This window comes from Hyaloscypha bicolor (assembly GCF_002865645.1).
Source record: "Hyaloscypha bicolor E unplaced genomic scaffold K444scaffold_87, whole genome shotgun sequence".
In the NCBI taxonomy this organism is placed as follows: Eukaryota; Fungi; Ascomycota; class Leotiomycetes; order Helotiales; family Hyaloscyphaceae; genus Hyaloscypha; species Hyaloscypha bicolor.
In genome coordinates, this window is record NW_020194589.1 from 1,285,203 (window position 1) to 1,303,874 (window position 18,672).

At 27.1% G+C, this 18,672-nt stretch overlaps 2 protein-coding genes across 2 annotated transcripts; one reads left to right on the top strand and one right to left on the bottom strand.

Moving 5' to 3' along the window:
• Positions 1 to 14,876: 14,876 nt before the first annotated feature.
• On the bottom strand, positions 14,877 to 15,594 carry K444DRAFT_724323 (uncharacterized protein). The gene has a single exon (XM_024888620.1). It carries the CDS (start codon positions 15,578 to 15,580, stop codon positions 14,930 to 14,932), a length of 651 nt encoding a protein of 216 aa, XP_024735655.1. The 5' UTR covers positions 15,581 to 15,594; the 3' UTR covers positions 14,877 to 14,929.
• Positions 15,595 to 16,251: 657 nt separating this feature from the next.
• K444DRAFT_531384 (MFS general substrate transporter) lies at positions 16,252 to 17,827 on the top strand (the record flags this gene model as incomplete). The annotated part of the gene is made up of 3 exons (XM_024874974.1): positions 16,252 to 16,732; positions 16,796 to 17,181; positions 17,246 to 17,827. The coding sequence occupies 3 exons, from the start codon at positions 16,252 to 16,254 to the stop codon at positions 17,825 to 17,827; spliced, it is 1,449 nt and encodes a 482-aa protein (XP_024735656.1).
• Between the last annotated feature and the right edge of the window lie 845 nt (positions 17,828 to 18,672).

Sequence of the window (18,672 nt, forward strand, 5' to 3'; positions counted from 1 at the left end):
GTTTACGGGTGCTATAGGCACGATTCGTATGATTTCGGGTGTGAAAAATGGAGTGTTTACTGGTGCTTTGAGCGACGAATTGGGCTGGAAACATAGTGGTTTGAAGTCGGGGCATATATAAGGCAGAGCATACGATGGGTTTTTGATTATTATATTACTTTATGGGTGGTTTTGGCTCTTGCTCTTGGAGTGTACTCAGGGATCGAGCACTTGTAAGTAGGGGAAGTATATGGTGGGGATTTTACCTCTATTGGTCACGTGGTTCTATTATGTGACCTCCGGACGTCCGTAGTCCGCAACCCGCTTATATATTACCCCTCTTTCCTTCTTAGTTTAGAAATTAACCAACCTTCACTCCCTAATTCCACGTCTCACTCGTATGCTGTGATCCCACGCTATGGAAGCCTATTCTATACTTTATATTACTCCGTGTTCTATATCCCTATTATAATATCCTTATTTACTTTTGAAATAAAAGTAAATACTATAATTATATTTACTAGATACTTATTAAGCTATATAAAAATAACCTGTTTTATAAACTTAGTAAATACAAGTTTAATATTAAGGAAGTCGAATTTTTGGGCTTCCTTATTAAAATAAAAGGTATTTATATAGATCCTGAATAGGTCTATAGTATTATTAAATAGCTAGAACCAGAATTATTCTATAATATTCAAGTATTTCTTGGATTTACTAATTTCTATTATAGGTTTATTTACTATTACTTTTAGATAACTATAGGCTTAATAGATCTCTTAAAAAAATAGAAAAGGGCCGGAAATCCGGTCTCTTTATATAAATAGATAAAGTAGCTAAAAGCTTTAAGACTTTAAAAAAAGCTTTTACTATAATACCTGTCCTAGTCTATTTTAATTCTTCTAAGAAGATTTATATTAAAACTAATATATTGAAATTTGTAATTACTAGTACTATTTTATAATAAGTTAATTCTAGTAATAGCCCGAAAAAATACTAGTATCTAGTAATATTCTGGTTCCGGAAACTCTCTAAAGCCAAATATAATTATAGTACCTATAATAGGAAGCTGCTTATAATTATTAAAGCCTTTAAGTATTAGTACTATTACCTTAAAAGGTCCAGATTTATAATCGAGGTTATTATAGACTATAATAACCTCTAATACTTTATAGAAATAAAGTATCTAGAGAGCTATTAAGTATATTAGGTAATATATCTTATAATATTATTTACTATAGAGATATCTCAAATCTAATAAACGGACCTAGTAAAAGATCTAATTATAAAGAAGATTCTATTAATATAACTTGGCTTCTAATCTTTTAGAATAAGTTAAAGAAAGCTTTTATAGTTATAATTCAGAGATCCTTATAGATATCTAAAGAGTTCTCTCTTTAAAATAAGTATTATTTAATATTTGCTATATCTATAATAGCTAAAAAGAAATATTTACTATAAGACGAGTAGATAGATTATCTTATAGATTCTTTAACTATAGAATTAGTTAAGAAGTAAGATATAGGGAAATACCTTAAAGACTCTACTATTATAGCTAAGGTAATAGGGATATCTATAACTATATTACTTAATAAAACTAAAGACTTCTCGGTTTCTCGAGTTTTTAAATTAGATAGTTATAAATATCTAATTCCCTATATATAAAAATATATAGCTACTAAAAGAGCTATAGTACTAGCCCCTTTATCTAAATTTCTTCTAGATATTATCTAGATAGCTCAGAGAAATAATTCTTAATATTAGAATATTATAAAATAGAGGTTTAGTAAGAAAGATATTAAGAGAAAAGAAATCTGGAAAAATAATTCGAGCTTACTTAAATACTATTTCAGAATTATTATATCTAATAATTCCGCTTTATATTAAGAAGTTATAAAGCTTTATTATAATAATTTAATAGCCAAATACTATAGAATAGAAAAAACTCTTAAGCTTTTTAAAAGGTCTTAGTATTAGGAAAATATAGAAAGAAATATTTATAATTATTATTAAAAATATAATATTTACTAGAAAGTTAAAGTAAAAAGGTATTTACTATATAGTCTGCTTAGTAGTTTATTATAGCCTGAGAAATCCTGAAATAAGATCTCTATAGATTTTATTATAAGTTTACTATTATATAAGAATCTAGTAAAAAGTTCTAATTTTAATATAATTCTTATAATTATTAACTAGTATTCTAAAATAGTAAGATATATTATATACTATAAGACTATTAACTTTCTAGAGCTTACTAAAATTATATAGGAATATATTTTCTTAATCTTTAGCTTCTCTAATAGAATTATTTCCGATTAAGAAATAGTATTTACTAGTTAGTTCTAGTCTGCTTTTTACTTTTATTTAATATACAAATAGTATTTAAGTATAACTTACTATTTTCAGATAAATAATTAAATAGAAAAGCAAAACTAGGCCTCAAAATATTACTTAAAATATTATTATAATACCTAAAAAAATAACTAGTTTAAGAAGTTATCTTTTATAGAATTTATATATAATAACTCAAAATATTAGGTTTTATAGAATATATCTTTCTATATATATTATAAATATTATTCTTAATTTCTATAGAATCCTGAAAATAGAATTATAGAAAAAGTACTAGCTATATATAAGAGACTAGAAACCCTTAAAATAAAGTAAAGAAAGCTTAAGGATTTATAGTATTATATATAAAATAACCGGGAAACCTATTATAATAAGTACTAGTTAGCTAAATATTATTAATAAAGAATATTAAACTTAAAATAAGAAAGCTTAAGCTAAAATTTATAGATTTATTTAGAATTCTTAAATATATTAGTAATTTAATATATAAGTTAGAACTATTAAATATATAGTAAAAAAGAATTAGAAGCTATTATTAATTACTAATAAGATAATAGAAATAAGAAGTAATAGTATTTAATTAAATAAAAAGCCTAGTCTAAAAATTATAATATCTAGTTATTTACTTTTCCTAATCTTAAAAATTCTAAGAAACTTCTAAAATTATATAACTAAAACTATAGCTTAAAATCCGAAACTATTTTTTAATAATCTTTTAAAATTAAAAAGAATTCTAAACTATTAAGAAAAAGGTTACTTAAAAAAAAGAGAGAATCTAGATAGCTAAGAAAAGGCCCGGAATAATAATAGAAATATTCTTTTCCTAGGATTTTTTATTTATAAAGGTTTTCTAGGGTTTTATTAAGGCTTATAAGAATTATATTTAAATTATTAGAAAAAGATTCAGAATTAAGAAAGATTTATTATAAGTAAACTAGTTATAAGTATCTTAAATAAATAAACTTTAATTCCTATAAATTTCTAATTTCTAAAATAAGAATACTAAATACCGGCCCTATTTAGAACTTAGTAAAGAATTAGCTAATACTTTCCGGAATTTGCTTATTTCTTAATAAAATATAGTTATATTATAATAATATTAGTATTAAGAATATTAAAAGAAGTAAATAAGGAACTTATAATAGCTATATATATCTTATAGAAAGCCTAAACTTCTAAAGTCCGGTTCTAAATAGCTATAAATATTATATTATTAGTATTTAAAATACTAGTAATAAATTACTTAGTAATCTCGGCAATAAACTCGGTAATAAAATTAATACTTTAAAGCTAAATATTATAGTATTTCTTTAAGAAATTAGTAAATACCTAAATATATTAGAAAAAACTTATTTTTAAAATACTAACCTAAATAGTATTATTATCTGCCTTATTAAAATAGGAAAAAGAATTTCGAAGCTTATTAGTATTCTTCTAGTTTTCGAAAATCTAATTAATAGTATTATTCTTATTAGTATAATATTATTTAGAATATATTTTAAGAAATTTCTTAAAGATTATAATAATATTTTTTTAGAACTAGTAAGCCTCTAATAAATAATAAGAAATCTGAAATTATATTAGCTTTAATAGATATTAAAGCTAAAGAACTTACTAATATATAAGATTTAGAACTCTTATTATAATAGTTATAATTCTTCTTACTAGATATTATAGTATATAAAGTAAAGGAATTAATAAATAAATACTTGAAATATTTCAAGTATTTACTAATAATAAGAAAAAAGGCTATAAGATTACTTTTATACTTATTATTAAATAAATAGATAATAAAGCCAAAAGAAAATATTATAGAATTAATTAAAAATAATTAAAGAAGATTTAAAGAAGAATAGAAAAAGAGGCTAGAAGATAATAATAGAAAAAGTTATTATATATATAGTTATTAGAAAGAAAGAAAGTATATAGTAATATAAAAAGATTCTTCTATAAAAGTAAAGAACTACCTGAATTAATTACTAGTTTTTATACTAGTTCTAATCGGAAATTAGTATAACTAATTAATATATATTTTTAGAAGCCTATAAATAATTTTTAGGACCTTAGAAATATTTATATAAGTTTCTTATATAAATATTTATTAAATTCTTTCTATATAGCTATTTAGATTATTCTAATATAAGATCTAATAAGTAATATTAATTTTGTAAAATAGTACCTTAGTACTTTAGATTAAGCTAATTAGAATATTCAGATCCCAAATAAAATTATAATTACTAGCTAGCTCTTATACCTGAAATATAATTACTTTTTCTTCTTATTTACTTAGCTCTAATCTAATTAAATAATTTTTATATCTATTATCCAGATTATATTAGTAAAACTATCTTTTAAGATACTAGAAGTTTACTTTAATTAAATAAATAATTAATTAAATATTTACTAGAATAAATTAATAAATCTTAGGAATAAGATCCTAGAAAAGAAATATAGTTATAATATATATAAGGTTATATATAACTTAAAAGTATATAATAAACCTCGGATATTATAAGTATTAATTAGGGAAATCGGCGGTTCATTAACTTTATAACTAATTATTATTTATATTATAAGTATTAGGCTTATAAATTACTAATTATATATATGTTATTAGGGCCTCCTATTTAGAGAGGGCTTTCCTGAACCTTATAAGAAAGACAAAAATTAGTTTTATACTGAATTTAATACTATAGTTTTATAACTATTAGTATAGCAATTTCTTTGGGAGTCACGTATATAGTTACGGGATACGGGATACGGGATATAGGTAATAAGATATAAGTAATAGGATATAAGTAATAGAATATAGTTATATAACCTCGCGTTCTATTAGTAACTCGACTAGTAGACTAGACCCCTTTAGGCTTAGTAAATTTAGGGATCATATATTAATACTATAATACTATAATTCTTACTTCTAAATAATAATAACTTTACTAACCTTATATAAATAATATTTCACAAATATATAATAGTACTATATATTACTAGTAAACTAATACTAATTAGTTAGTACTTATAGATTAGAGATAGAATAGTTATACTAAAAGAGGTATCCGGTAGCCCTTAGTAATATTAATCTAACTATATTAAAGGGGGGAATTACTTATTAATTCTATAAAAAAGTATCCGGTAGCCTAAGGGAAAAGACTCTAGTTCTTACTAATTAATAAGCAGTTAGCCTTTTAATTATCTATCTATTTAACTTCTACTATTCTTTAAAACTAACTTCTTTTGGCCCCAAGACTAATTTCTTGGAAACTATCTTTTCTATTTATATAATACCCGTATCTATAGGACCCTTTTTCCGGAATATATATCCTATATATGCCCTTAAAGCTCTTTAATTACTATTTCGATTTTATTATTAAATCGAGTCCTTCGAGCTTTAGACTCTTCCGGAATTATAATATTTCATTTCCTAAATTTCTTATTACAGATAAAATATTTAAAGGCGAAATATTTACTTTAATATCTATAATATCCCTAGATATCTGGGATATCTGGTATCTTAACTAGATATCTGGTATCTTAATTAGGTATCTAAACCAAGTATCTGGTATTTTAATTAGGTATCTGAACTAGATATCTAGTATCTAAACCAGGTATCTAAATACCTTTACTACCGAACCCTACTACAAACTATCTTACTCTTAAACCTCTCTTACTACAAACCATATATATATACCGGGAAGGGCTTAGCCCTAAGGGTTCGGGATAGTAAATCTTTAGGATAGATATAAGTAAATAAAGAAATAGAAGAATAGTATTAATCTGGCTAGCTTTAATTATAAGGAAATCATGAATTATCTTAATACTAGATTATTCTAGTATAAGGTAAAGAAGTTAACTAATAAAAACCTTTGGGAATTATTTAAGGAAAATTTTAGTAACTTTAATCTCGAGATATTTAATTAACTAGATTAATATATACTATACTAATTATAAGCTATTTTATAATATAATAGTATTTATATTAAATATAACTATAATTACTTTACTATTATATAGTCTCTAGTTAATACTATTTAGAAAAAAGAGTAATATATCTAAATTACTAATAATATTATTATTACTAGATAAGACCTTAAAGCGGGCCCTATTACCTTATTATATATATTCCTAAATAACGGTATTATAAGAAATTAATATATTAAACTAATTATTACTTATATTTTCTTATAACCTACTATTTCTTTATTATCTATAACCGCTTCTACTAGTATTAGACTATAGAGAGCTAAAGCTAATAATCTCTTATTACCTTTATTACCTCTAAATAGTCCTTTAGCTAGCCCTCTTATTACGAAGCTAATTAAAGAAGTAGTAAAGATATATACTAAGATATAAAAGTATAATAGAACTAATAGTAGTTTTAACTAAAAACTTATTATCTTCCTTAATATTTACTAATATATAAAGCTTTTATAAGAGGTATTAGTAAGAGCTTTCCCTACTATATTAAAGGAACTAGTATAAGATTACTTTTATAATAACTAGCTCTCTTAATATATATATAAAGAGGCCTATATAAATATTTATAGCTTTTTTAAGAGCCCTGGTTTCTAATATTAAAACTTAGATAAGTAAAATACTACTATAATAGTAATTATAATAGCTTAATACCCTAAAAAAATAATATTTAAGCTCGTTTAATTACTAATTAATAACCTATATAAATTATAATATAAACTAGTACCTGCCCTATAAAATACCGAATTCCTATATAATAAGATTATTATCTTCTATTAAGGTATACTAGTATACTAATATATAATTTCGGATTCTTTTCCTAATCTCGGCTAACTTATTAATAAGCTCTAATTATCTATTACTACTTATAAGAAGAAATAATAAATTAATACCGAGATCCTTTTTATTAATTAATAATACTATTCTCAAAACTCTTTAAACTACTATCTATCCGGAAATTATTAATATAGACCTAGCTATAATTTCGGAACCCGTAATAACTATTTCAAATCCCGTAATTATAATAATTATACTCCGAAGTTATATTTTATATATAAGAAACCCGAATATTGCTTATAGAAGTATATATTAGAGAAATAAGAAATTAAGAAGGCTTAATTTAAAAGTAAAAACGTTTACTAATTTAGATCCCGAAATACTTATAACTTTAATAAATGCTTTAGTAATACTTATATATAGTATATTACTAAATTCAAAGAAGAAGAAAATAATAAGAGTAATAAGAACAAACTAATAGGTAATACTTTTAAAGCCTTATTAGTAGAAATAAATAAAAGAAAGAAATATTATTCTAATTCCTATTTTACTTCTATTAAGAGCTTTCTAGCCGCTCCTATAGCCCTTACTCTTATTATTCCTATAACTAATATCCTTATAAATAATCTTATTTCTCTTTCTCTTATATATTAGATAATAAGCAAAAACCATATCTTGAAATCTATTAAATAAATAGAAAATGCCTAGATATTTATAGTTAATAATATATTAAGATATAATATATATTACTTTTATAGAGTTATAATTAATACCGGAGCTTCTAGATTCTTAATTACTAGTTCTAACTAATTTCAAGCTTTATAGTAGACTAATAATAATATCTAACTTAATAAAACTACTAAAGATTAAATTAATATCTAGTTTAGTATTAGATCTATATTCTCTATTAGATCTATAATAGTAAGAATACTAATTAGGCAAGTATAATTCTATATTATACCTATAAAAACTTTATTTCTATTTAGCTTAGCTAATATAAATAAGCTAGAAATCTATTTTAATAATCTTACTAATTATCTCATTACTTTTATTAGATATTTCATACCTATAGTATAATGTTTTAGATACTTTTTCCTGCTTTAGAATACTATTCTATAAAGCTTTATTTCCGAATTCTTTATTTATAATTCCTGCTTTCTTATAGAAGTCGAATTATAATATCTATATTACTATTTTAGTTATCTATTTATTAGTAAGCTTCGAAATATACTAGAATAAGCAGGCTATAATATTAATATAAAAGCTCTTAAATACCTTATAAAATACTATAAATAATACCAGAAATTTAAATAATTACTAGAATAATTTAAGTTTAACTTAAGAAATAATATTAGCTTTAATTACTTTATTATTATTAATATTTTCTATATTTCTGGTAAGCTTATATTCTATATTATTAATAAAAATACTAGATATTAAGCCGGCTAATAGCTTTAAAATATTAGTATATTATATATTTAAGATACCCTAAAGTAATATTAGATTAATACCTATTTAGGCCCTTCTAATTAGATTATAATAAATACCGGAAAGTAGTTTACTAGTAAGAAGTTTACTTAGCTTACAAATACTATAGGAACCAAAGTTAAAATTATTCCTATAAAAGCTTATAGTTCTATCGGAATTATAGAATACTATTATAGCCTAATTTAATATACTTATTTTATTATTACGGCCAAAATTAATAGAATTAATAAGAATACTATACTTTAAATAGCTTTTAAGGCTATTAATAATTCTACTAGACTTAATAGTATTATCTTAATTCTCTTGATTTATAATACTTTACTCCAAATAACTAAATATAATACCTTATTACTAACTATATTATAGTAATTAGTAGTACTTAAGAAGGCAATAGTAGAAATTTAGAAGCTTTAAGCTAGATACCAGATTACAAATACCCTAAATACCCGAAATAGTTCTAGTACTACTAATATTTATAAACTTTCCTTAAATTCAAATATTCTTATATAATATAAAGAAAATACTAGTTAACCTAGTAATTGGAATAGGCCATATAAGCTAGTAGCCATTAACAGGAAGAACTATATACTAGCTTTACTATATAGTAATACTACCTTTCGCTTAACTTTCGTAAAGCTCTTTTATATAGAAGATATTAAGGTTATTACTAATAGCCCCGAATCTAAATCTGTTCCCGAACTCTATAATAATACCAAAGGTAATACAGGTATAATTTCTCCTACTATTTCTACTATTCTACCAAAATATAGCAAAGAATACTCTTATAAGAACCCGGATATTATAGTATTTCTATAAGACAATAACTTATACGAGAACTTCTATTAAGTTAAAGTTACTAGCTTTCTAGAAAAAAACATATTTAAGATTACTTCCAGATCTCAGGTATTAAAGAAAATATATATTTTCAATTCCCGGTTTATTAATAAAATCAAGAATAAGGATATAGAAAGAGAGTTTAAGAAATCGAAACTAGTTATTTAGGCTTATAATAATAATAAAAAACATATAGTATTAATATAATTACCTATTATTTAATATATTAGCCAGAGAATTATTCTTAGTATTATTACTATAATAATAGATACTATAGAGCTATATTTATATAATATCTTATAAGCTTATATCTAATTAATAACCTTACTTAATTATAATTTTTATATTAACTTATCTTATAAGCTTACTAGAAAGCTAAATCTAAATAATAATTTGGTTTTAAAGGTTATAAAACTACTATATAATATACCGGAAGCTAGGAACTACTAGTTTAAGACTTATTATTCCTATTATATTAATAAGCTTTCTATAAAATAATTAACTTATAATCCTTATCTTTTCTATAATAAGTAATTCTTTAGAATTATTAGCCTTTAAACTAATAATACCCTATTTATTAGAAATAATAATTTTGTAAAAACGAAGTAACTAAAGCTCTAAAAGGCTAAGTTCTTGGCCAAGAAATATAAATGCCTTATTATTAACTATAATCTCAAGTTTAATAAAGATATTATTTATATAAATACTACTAGAATTACTCTTATATAGAAATACTAATATAAAAACCTTCGAACTATTTCTATAAAAAATACTACTACTATAAGTAATAGGAATACTATTTATTAAGATCTTTCTATTAAGGACTAATATATTACCTAATATACTAGAGAAGTATATATTATATTAGTCTATTAACTAGAAGCTTTATATAACCTATTAATTACGGCTTAGGCTATTAAATTCTCGGAAACTAATATAAAAACACTTAATAAGTATATTTAATAGCAAATTAAGAATACTGCCAGAAGACTGAGATTTATAAAGCTAGTAAAAAAGTCTTTATATTTAATTATTTTTACGAATACTTTATTTATAAATAATAGAGATCTTTTCTCCTAAATCGAATATATTCTAGTTCTAGTAAACGGAACTAGATATACTAATATTATTTACTAGTTCTCTACTAAATACAAGAGAGTTACCAGAAGTATTCTAGCTTTAGAACTCTATAGTATGGCTTATGGTTTTAATATAGGTACTTTAGTTAAATCTATAATTAATAGAATACTAGAAATAGAACTATTACTAGTAGTCTATACGGATTCAAAGTCATTATATAAATGCCTCGTCAAATTGGGAACTACTCGAGAAAAGTATCTAATAATTAATATAATATGCCTCTACTAGATATATAAATAATAAGAGATTACAGAAGTTAAATAAATTAAGGGAGAATTAAATCCTGCTAATTCCATAATAAAATCGAAGCTAATAAATGCCCTCAAGTACCTAATTAATACAAATACTATATAATTAGATATAGAGAAATAGGTTAAGTATAAATAGGACAGGAAATAAATATATAGAATAGAAGGATATTATAGGAAGGAAAGTTATATATAAAAGGCTATAGCCTTTAGTATATAACCAAAACCTCAGAAATAATATAAATATATAAAGTATTAGGAAATCTGGTACTAGGCCGGATTAGGGAATTTATATGTAATTGGAAAGAGATACTATTTTTTGCGTTTTTAGAGAGTTTCTAGTATTAGTATAGCTATTTCTTTGGGAGTCACGTGCATAGTTACGGGATACGGGATACGGGATATGGGTAATAGAATATGAGTAATAGGACATAAGTAATAGAATATAGTTATATAACCTTATATCCCATTAGTAACTCGACTAGTAAACTAGACCCCTTTAGGCTTAGCAGATTTAGGAATTATATATTAATACTATAATACTGTAATCCTTACTTTTAAATAATAATAACTTTACTAACCTTATATAAATAGTATTCTATAAATACGTAATAGTACTATATATTACTAGTAAACTAATAATAACTTACTAATATATTTTATTATCTTACTATTTACTAAAAAACACCTTATAACTAGTTACTAGTAAAATAACTAGAGAGTAAAGCTTATTCTTACTAAATTTATATATAATAACTTTATATATTTAATAATAGAAATTTCTCTATTCTATATATTATATAAATTCTATTCTAATATTAAACTATATATTAAAAATAATATTCCAGAAAAAGAAATACTAGTAATATAGGAAAAAATATAGAGGATTTAAGTAAAATAAAAGATATTAGAAAAGTAATAGTAAGAAGTAGTAAATATATAAAAAAAGTATTATAATAAGAAATATATTAATAAAAAGTTTAATATATATAATAAAGTTATACTTTATATAAAGCTAGTAAATAGATATCTTAGCTTCTTTAAAGTTCTAGAAGTTATAGAAATATATAAATAAATATATTACTTGAAATTATTACTATTATATTAGATCTATAATATTTTTTATATTTCCTTTTTAGAATAATAATATTTATAAGCTAGTACTATAATAGAACTAGAACCGGTCGAGATTAAGGGCAAAAAGAAATTTGAAGTGAAATCTATTATAGCCTATAAGAAAAATAGAAAAAGAAAGAAGTATCTCGTTTATTAGAAGAGCTCCTTACTACTAGATAATATATAAGAACTACTAAGTAATCTAGAGAATATAGTTTAAGAATTATAAGAATACTTAGAAAAGAGTAATATTATAATACTATTAACTAAACGGAAATATAAAAGATAAATGCTTTTATTAGAAAACTATTAAGAACTTTAAAAACTCTAATTTCTATATTTTATAAATATTTTATTCTTATAACTATTTTTTACTATTCTTATTATTATTCTTATTAGGATTCTCTCAAAAAACAAATAGTAAATTAGTTTATAAAACTATTAGTTATTAGTAAGAAATAAGGAAAAAGTAAGCTTACTTAATATTAAAGAATATTAACTATATTATTAAAAGCACTTTGTATTTATATTAAGCTAATAAAAATTACTTAATCTATTTCTTAGATTATTAGGGAAATTTATTAGCCTTAAATAATAGCTTTAATATGAGAAATATATATAGTTTAGTATAGAAAAAGGGCAGTAATAGTCTTCTTTCTTTTAGGCAAAGAATAAGGAAAATACTTATATATATTAATAGCTTAAAAAAAGTAGTTTAATTATATTATATATATTTAAGAAATCTTAAATAATATTAGAATAGGAAATAAATAAAGGAATTTATAACTTATAGAATTATATTTCTTATTCTTAAAGTAATAGTAATTATATACTAAGTAATTATTACTTTTAATATAAGTAAGATTAGGAAACTTAATAATATTCTTGGAATATTAAAAATAGTAAAGGCAAATTAAGGATATAAAAGTATTAGCCAAATAAGTAGTAATAGGCTAATAAGTACTAAGAGAAGTATTTATCTTAATAAATAAAGAAGTAAAAGAGGAAATTAGAAATAAAGCTTAAATAAAGCTTAAAGAAGGAAAAAAAGAAATAAAGAAAAGCTAGATATAGTATTATAATTAAGGAAATAGAAAATTAATTAGTAGAAAAAGAAAGGCCTTTTTATAATATTTTTTTCCGAATAGTAATTATAAATTCGAAACCGGCTCTATACTAGAAATATCCAGAAAATTTCAAAGAAGGAATTTATAAATAAACCAGAAGATTAGATTAACTTTTCCAAGCTTTTAGGCCTATAAAGTAATAATTTATTTATAAATAGAAACTAAGTTAGAATATATAAACTAATTAGAAGACTAGAAAAGCTTTATATCTAATAGTATATACTATACCTATATTACCTTTATAAGAGGGAATTACTAGAGGCAATTTACAAGTTAACTAGGTAAGATTAGTAAACTATATCCTTAGTTTTATTATCTAATATAATAATAAAGTAATTATAAAAAGTTTTTAGGGAAAACTAGTAGCCAGAAAAGTTTCAGGGAATTATTTATAAAGTTATTTATAGTTTTCTCAGGCCTTTTAGAAATAAGGGCCTAGAAAAGAAGTTAATATAATAGGTATATATAATAGTATATAAATAGATATTAGATATTATAGATCTAGTTTTCTATTTTAGGTAAAGCTTATAATCGGAATTATATAAATAATCGGAATTATATAAATTATATAGAATTATATTTCCTAGTTAAGTAAAGTACTTTATAGGCTTAGCTAAATACTAGGAAATATATAGAGAAATGCTTCTAGCTTTAGAAAGGGGCATTAATTAGTTTTTTATTAGAATTAATTCTTGGAATTAGTTATATTTATAAGTATTACTCTATAGCTTACTTATCTTAACTACTTATATATTACCCTGCTATTATATATCTTATATTCTTTCTCTTTCTTCCCTTATTCTCTTTTCTTTATATTTTCTCTATCCTATATAATAATTCTTTTTAAAATATATTTTTAAAGTATTTATTTTATTTTAGCTAAATTTATTATATATAATTAAATTTAGAGAGGTTATATTAAAAGACTTATAATTCTTATAATTAAAAAAAGAAGTTTATTAATAAGTATTTGAATTCGCTATATATTAAATAGTAAATTAATAAAAATTGCTTTTAATAAAAATAATTATAACTTAAAAATATAAAGTATATAAAAAAATTAATAAATTAATAAAAAAATAGAATTCTATTTGGGCTTTTATTTATTAATAATATTAGTTACTTAAAAAAAGATTAATTTCGAAAAATTAATTAATACAAATTATTATATATTAAAGTATAATAATATAATTATTTATTAGAAAAAGAAACTTTTAATAATTTCAAATAATATTACAATATTAAAACGAATATATAATAAATTTAAATATATTTTATTAGTAAAATTATTATTATTTTAAATCTGAATAATATTAAAGAAAATGTATTTAATTATATTTAATTTAAATATTATTATAATATAATAAACTTAAAATAAAAAGATAAATAATATATATAACTTTAAAACTAGTTTTAAGCTAAATGAAATAATATAATTATAAAACTTAGTACTAATAATTTAAAGATTAAAAGATTTAAATTAATATAAATATTATTAATAAAACTTAATTATTATTTTTATTAAATAATTCGAATCTTATAGCTTTTATAAAATCTTAATTTAAGCTCATTAATTGTAAATATATAATAAAGTTATAATATTAATTTTATTATATAAGTGTTTTTGTTTTTAATTATAATTAAAATAATAAAGATTAAATATATAATTTTTTTTAATAACAGATTTAAATAAAAACTAATTCTTTTATATGTTATTTTTTTACTAATATAATTCTCTTTCTATTAACAAGTATTTTCTAATGCATTTAATTAATAAGAAGTCATGCGGTTCAAGATGTAATAAGGTGGTAGTAAGAGGTAAATATAATTAGTATTTCTCCTACTCGTACTCTTCACCCTGCTCTGCCTTGTTCGTCCTGCCACCAAGGGGGATCATCGATTGAGCTTCCGTACGCCCCTCCCCCAAACAAACCACGCGTCTTCCTTAAGCTGTTCAAGCGTGAAAGCTGGAATTTTAATTCCATGCAAGTCATCGCAATTCACGTACTCGCTCTCCTCCCTCAGCACATTGGTCTGCGCCGTCGGGAAAAACCCCGTCGGCTGCTCATACTCGTAGACCGCGATAAACTTCCCCTCCGACACAATTTTCTCATCCCCAGAGATCCCGAGATCCTGCAGGTCCAGCCCTGGAGGGCATGCTGTCCATGTATGTGGTACACCAGGGCCAATGAGGACCATAGTGTTCGGTGGAACAACATATATCTCCCCGCTGAGCTCTGCGAGTGCAACACCATTCATCACTAGAATTTTCTCCACAATATACCGATTGCTATGGCCTGATGCTTTGGGAGACATGTGTACATGTCGTGGCATCCTAAGGTTGACGTCAAAGGAGAAGATGCCGTGCGGACCACAGAAACATGGCGTTTGGGAATCAGCCTTCCCTCCTGGACTGAACACTTGGAGTTGGCCTGGGATGTTCAGCTCTGGGGGATAGGCATCCTTTACCATCACGCCTTCACCGTGGATGATTTTTGATCCGTTGGGGAGCGTAAAGCCATAGTCGAAGGCTGCTGCCGCCATGATTTTGCGATGTGAAGCAAGAGTTAGCCTGGATAGGAGGTATTTTGCGGCGGGATGCAGCTGAGTGATGTATTGGAGAAAATTGTGATGACTTTGTATAGATTGTACTTTCAGCATATATGTTGTCCGCCGTTCTTACTCGTACATGTATTGCACCACCATCAGTCATCTGTTGCAGTCCGATTGTGCTTTATAATCAGGGATAATTTTAGAGGCGTTATCACAGCCTTCAATTGCGGGTACGATGGCCCACTTCTGTAATCACAAGCTCCGCAATTGACAGGTGCACCGTGATCTCGGCTATATACCATCGGATAAGACTCCATGCAACTAGACGAAGCAGAGTCGGAAGGCAATGCTTCCCCAGATCTTATTTCCCCAGATCCTGGTGCTCCAGGTCTGGGACATGTAAGCCGATGCCCCACCTGGATTGAATACCCAGTGCCATGGGCTTGAGCAATGCATCCTAATTCGCTCTTGCTTATGACAAGTCAGAACGGGGAAAAGTATGGGATAGCTGAAGTATCACATTTCCTTTGAAATAAGATCCTCAATATTCCCTCCTCCTCTCCCTCGAGCTAAGTTTCATCGCCATCATCACGCAAGTGACTCTTCCACACCTTGACATCTTAGTTCTTTCAAGAATCTTGATATTGCACCTTCGACAGAGTATGTCTAAAGACAACCAAGCCAACATTCAGCATGTGGAGTCATCCGAGTTGAATACCATTCCCGACCCCAAGGCACATGCTCTCGAATATGACGCTGCTTACAAGAAGCGTCTGACTCGGAAAATCGACATGCACCTTATGCCGCTGTGCGCTTTCATCTATCTTCTCAACTATCTGGACAGGTCCAACATTGGCAACGGCAAGATTCTCAACCAGGAAACGGGCGATTCGTTTCTCCAGAAGACACACATGACTACCGCAGACTATTCACTGGTCCTCACCATCTTTGGTATCGCCTACTCTGTCTTTGATGTTCCTTCCAATTTCATCATGAAGCGATATGTCAAGCCTTCGCATTGGCTTGGGTTTTTGATGTTATGCTGGGGCGTTCTCACTCTAGCCTTTGGCTTTGTCAAGAATTTGAGCACTGTTATTGGGTTGCGCTTTCTCATCGGAGTTGTTGAGGCAGGCTTTTTCCCAGGTAATGATTATAAACGCCTCTTCCCCTGCTTGTGAAATTCAGCTGACGTGTGCCTGTTCCAAGGTATTGTATACCTTATCACCTTTTGGTACACACAAGAACAGCGATCACTCCGCATTGCTTTCGTTCTTGCCTCCGCATCTCTTGCAGGGGCTTTTGGAGGGTTCATTGGGTACGGTGTCGGCTTCATGAATCGTTATGCCGGCCTCGAGGGGTTCCGCTGGCTTTTCATCATCGAGGGTCTCATCACCATTGTCTGTGTTCCTCTCGTGATTTTCGGCTTGCCAGACTGGCCGGCAGTGGCTAAGTGGTTGAGCGATGACGAAAAGGCATGTATTACGGCTCAACTTGAAGCACAATCTAGCGGCTTCACGAGAGAACGTGCCAGTCGACGAGAGGTTTTCGAGACATGCTTCACTCCTCGTATGGTTGCTCATTATTTTGCCTATGTGAGTATACGACAACACCCTCGCTTTCACCACTTTCAATGGTCCAATACTAATAATTCTAAAGCTTTCAAATACAATTGTTCTCAACTCGTTGGCATACTTCACTCCCACCATTGTCGCACGTCTCGGGTACAAGTCGATTACTGCACAACTCATGACTGTCCCTCCCTGGGTTGTTGGCTACGTCGTTTCCCTGGGTCTGGCATATTCTGCTGATCGCTTCAACGCGCGCGGGATCCACGTTGCGTGCGCGACTTTCTTGAGCGGCGCCGGTTTCCTGGCCTGCTGCCTGCTCCCAGCCGATGCCTACGCGCAACGCTATAGCTGCCTCTACCTCATCGCCTGCGGGGCCTTCCCCAGCGCTTCTCCCATGGTCGGCTGGGTTACATGCAATGTTCCAAGCCAAAGGACCATGGGTCTCGCTGCGGCCATGAACAACGCAACGGTGGGCATTGCATCAATTATCTCGGTCTGGATCTGGCCTGCGTCTGACGCTGCCAAGAATTATCCAACGGGCAACATCGTGTGTGCGACGGCCAGCTTCATCACTACGGCTATTGTGATTGGATTACGTGTTCATTATGGCAGGTCGAACAAGAAGGGCGCACTCGATGCTGCTGGGGTTCAGCGAGTCTGGGCTTATTAAGCTTGCTGTTAGTGGAATGCTCTTTCATGCCATTGGTAATCTGTTGTGGAGATCAATTCTGGTACTAAGACAGGGTTGCGAGTATTTATGGGAGAAATTCATCAATAGGATAGGATAGTTGCAAAATTATGCCGAAGGAAAACTCACGATCCCGAAAGTTGTTCGCCTCAAGAGTTCGCATTTGAATAGTCAATCAATATAGTCAAATGCGAGATCACATCATAGATTAAGATGCAGCAATTCGTCAGTGAACTGCCTGATTTGAAAAGTGATTAAAAGGCTTTACGGACAAGATTTTCAGTCACGAAGACGATACATTGATAAATATTGGTCCCTCGCCCTCTCTGTCATCTCCCCGAACTGAAATCACATGCCTTACGACTCAGAATTCCGCTGCGATAAGCACGCCACACACTCTCATCAGGCATGCCACGCGTATCAATGCAAGCATGTATCTAGAACCAAGTTATTCATAGAGGCTTTGAAATTTGAAAGGGTCTGAAAGCTCAAGCCATCATTTCCCGTCCCGACTGTCGGGTATGCACTACGCATATACCATGGACCCTTCGTATATTCAGCGACATAGCGCATATACCCGAACCGCCTGGCCGGTGCGCAGTTTGATGCTCGGGTATTTTGCTGCTGTTGCTAGTACCAGCCGATTTTGACAACGACGTCGGAGACTGACATTTTCATGACCTATGATGTGTCCATCTAGCAGGCAATCTCAAACGTGGAAAGGCAAGGCGAAAATTGAAAGGCGCCTATTCTTTGTCTTGCCAAGGTAATATTTCCCTTCAGCTTTGTGTGTCCTCACTTGAGAGTACCGGCAACATCGAAAGTTA

Excerpts from the sequence above, each read along its gene's own strand:
- K444DRAFT_724323 (XM_024888620.1), bottom strand. The coding sequence starts at position 15,580 with ATGGCGGCAGCAGCCTTCGACTATGGCTTTACGCTCCCCAACGGATCA.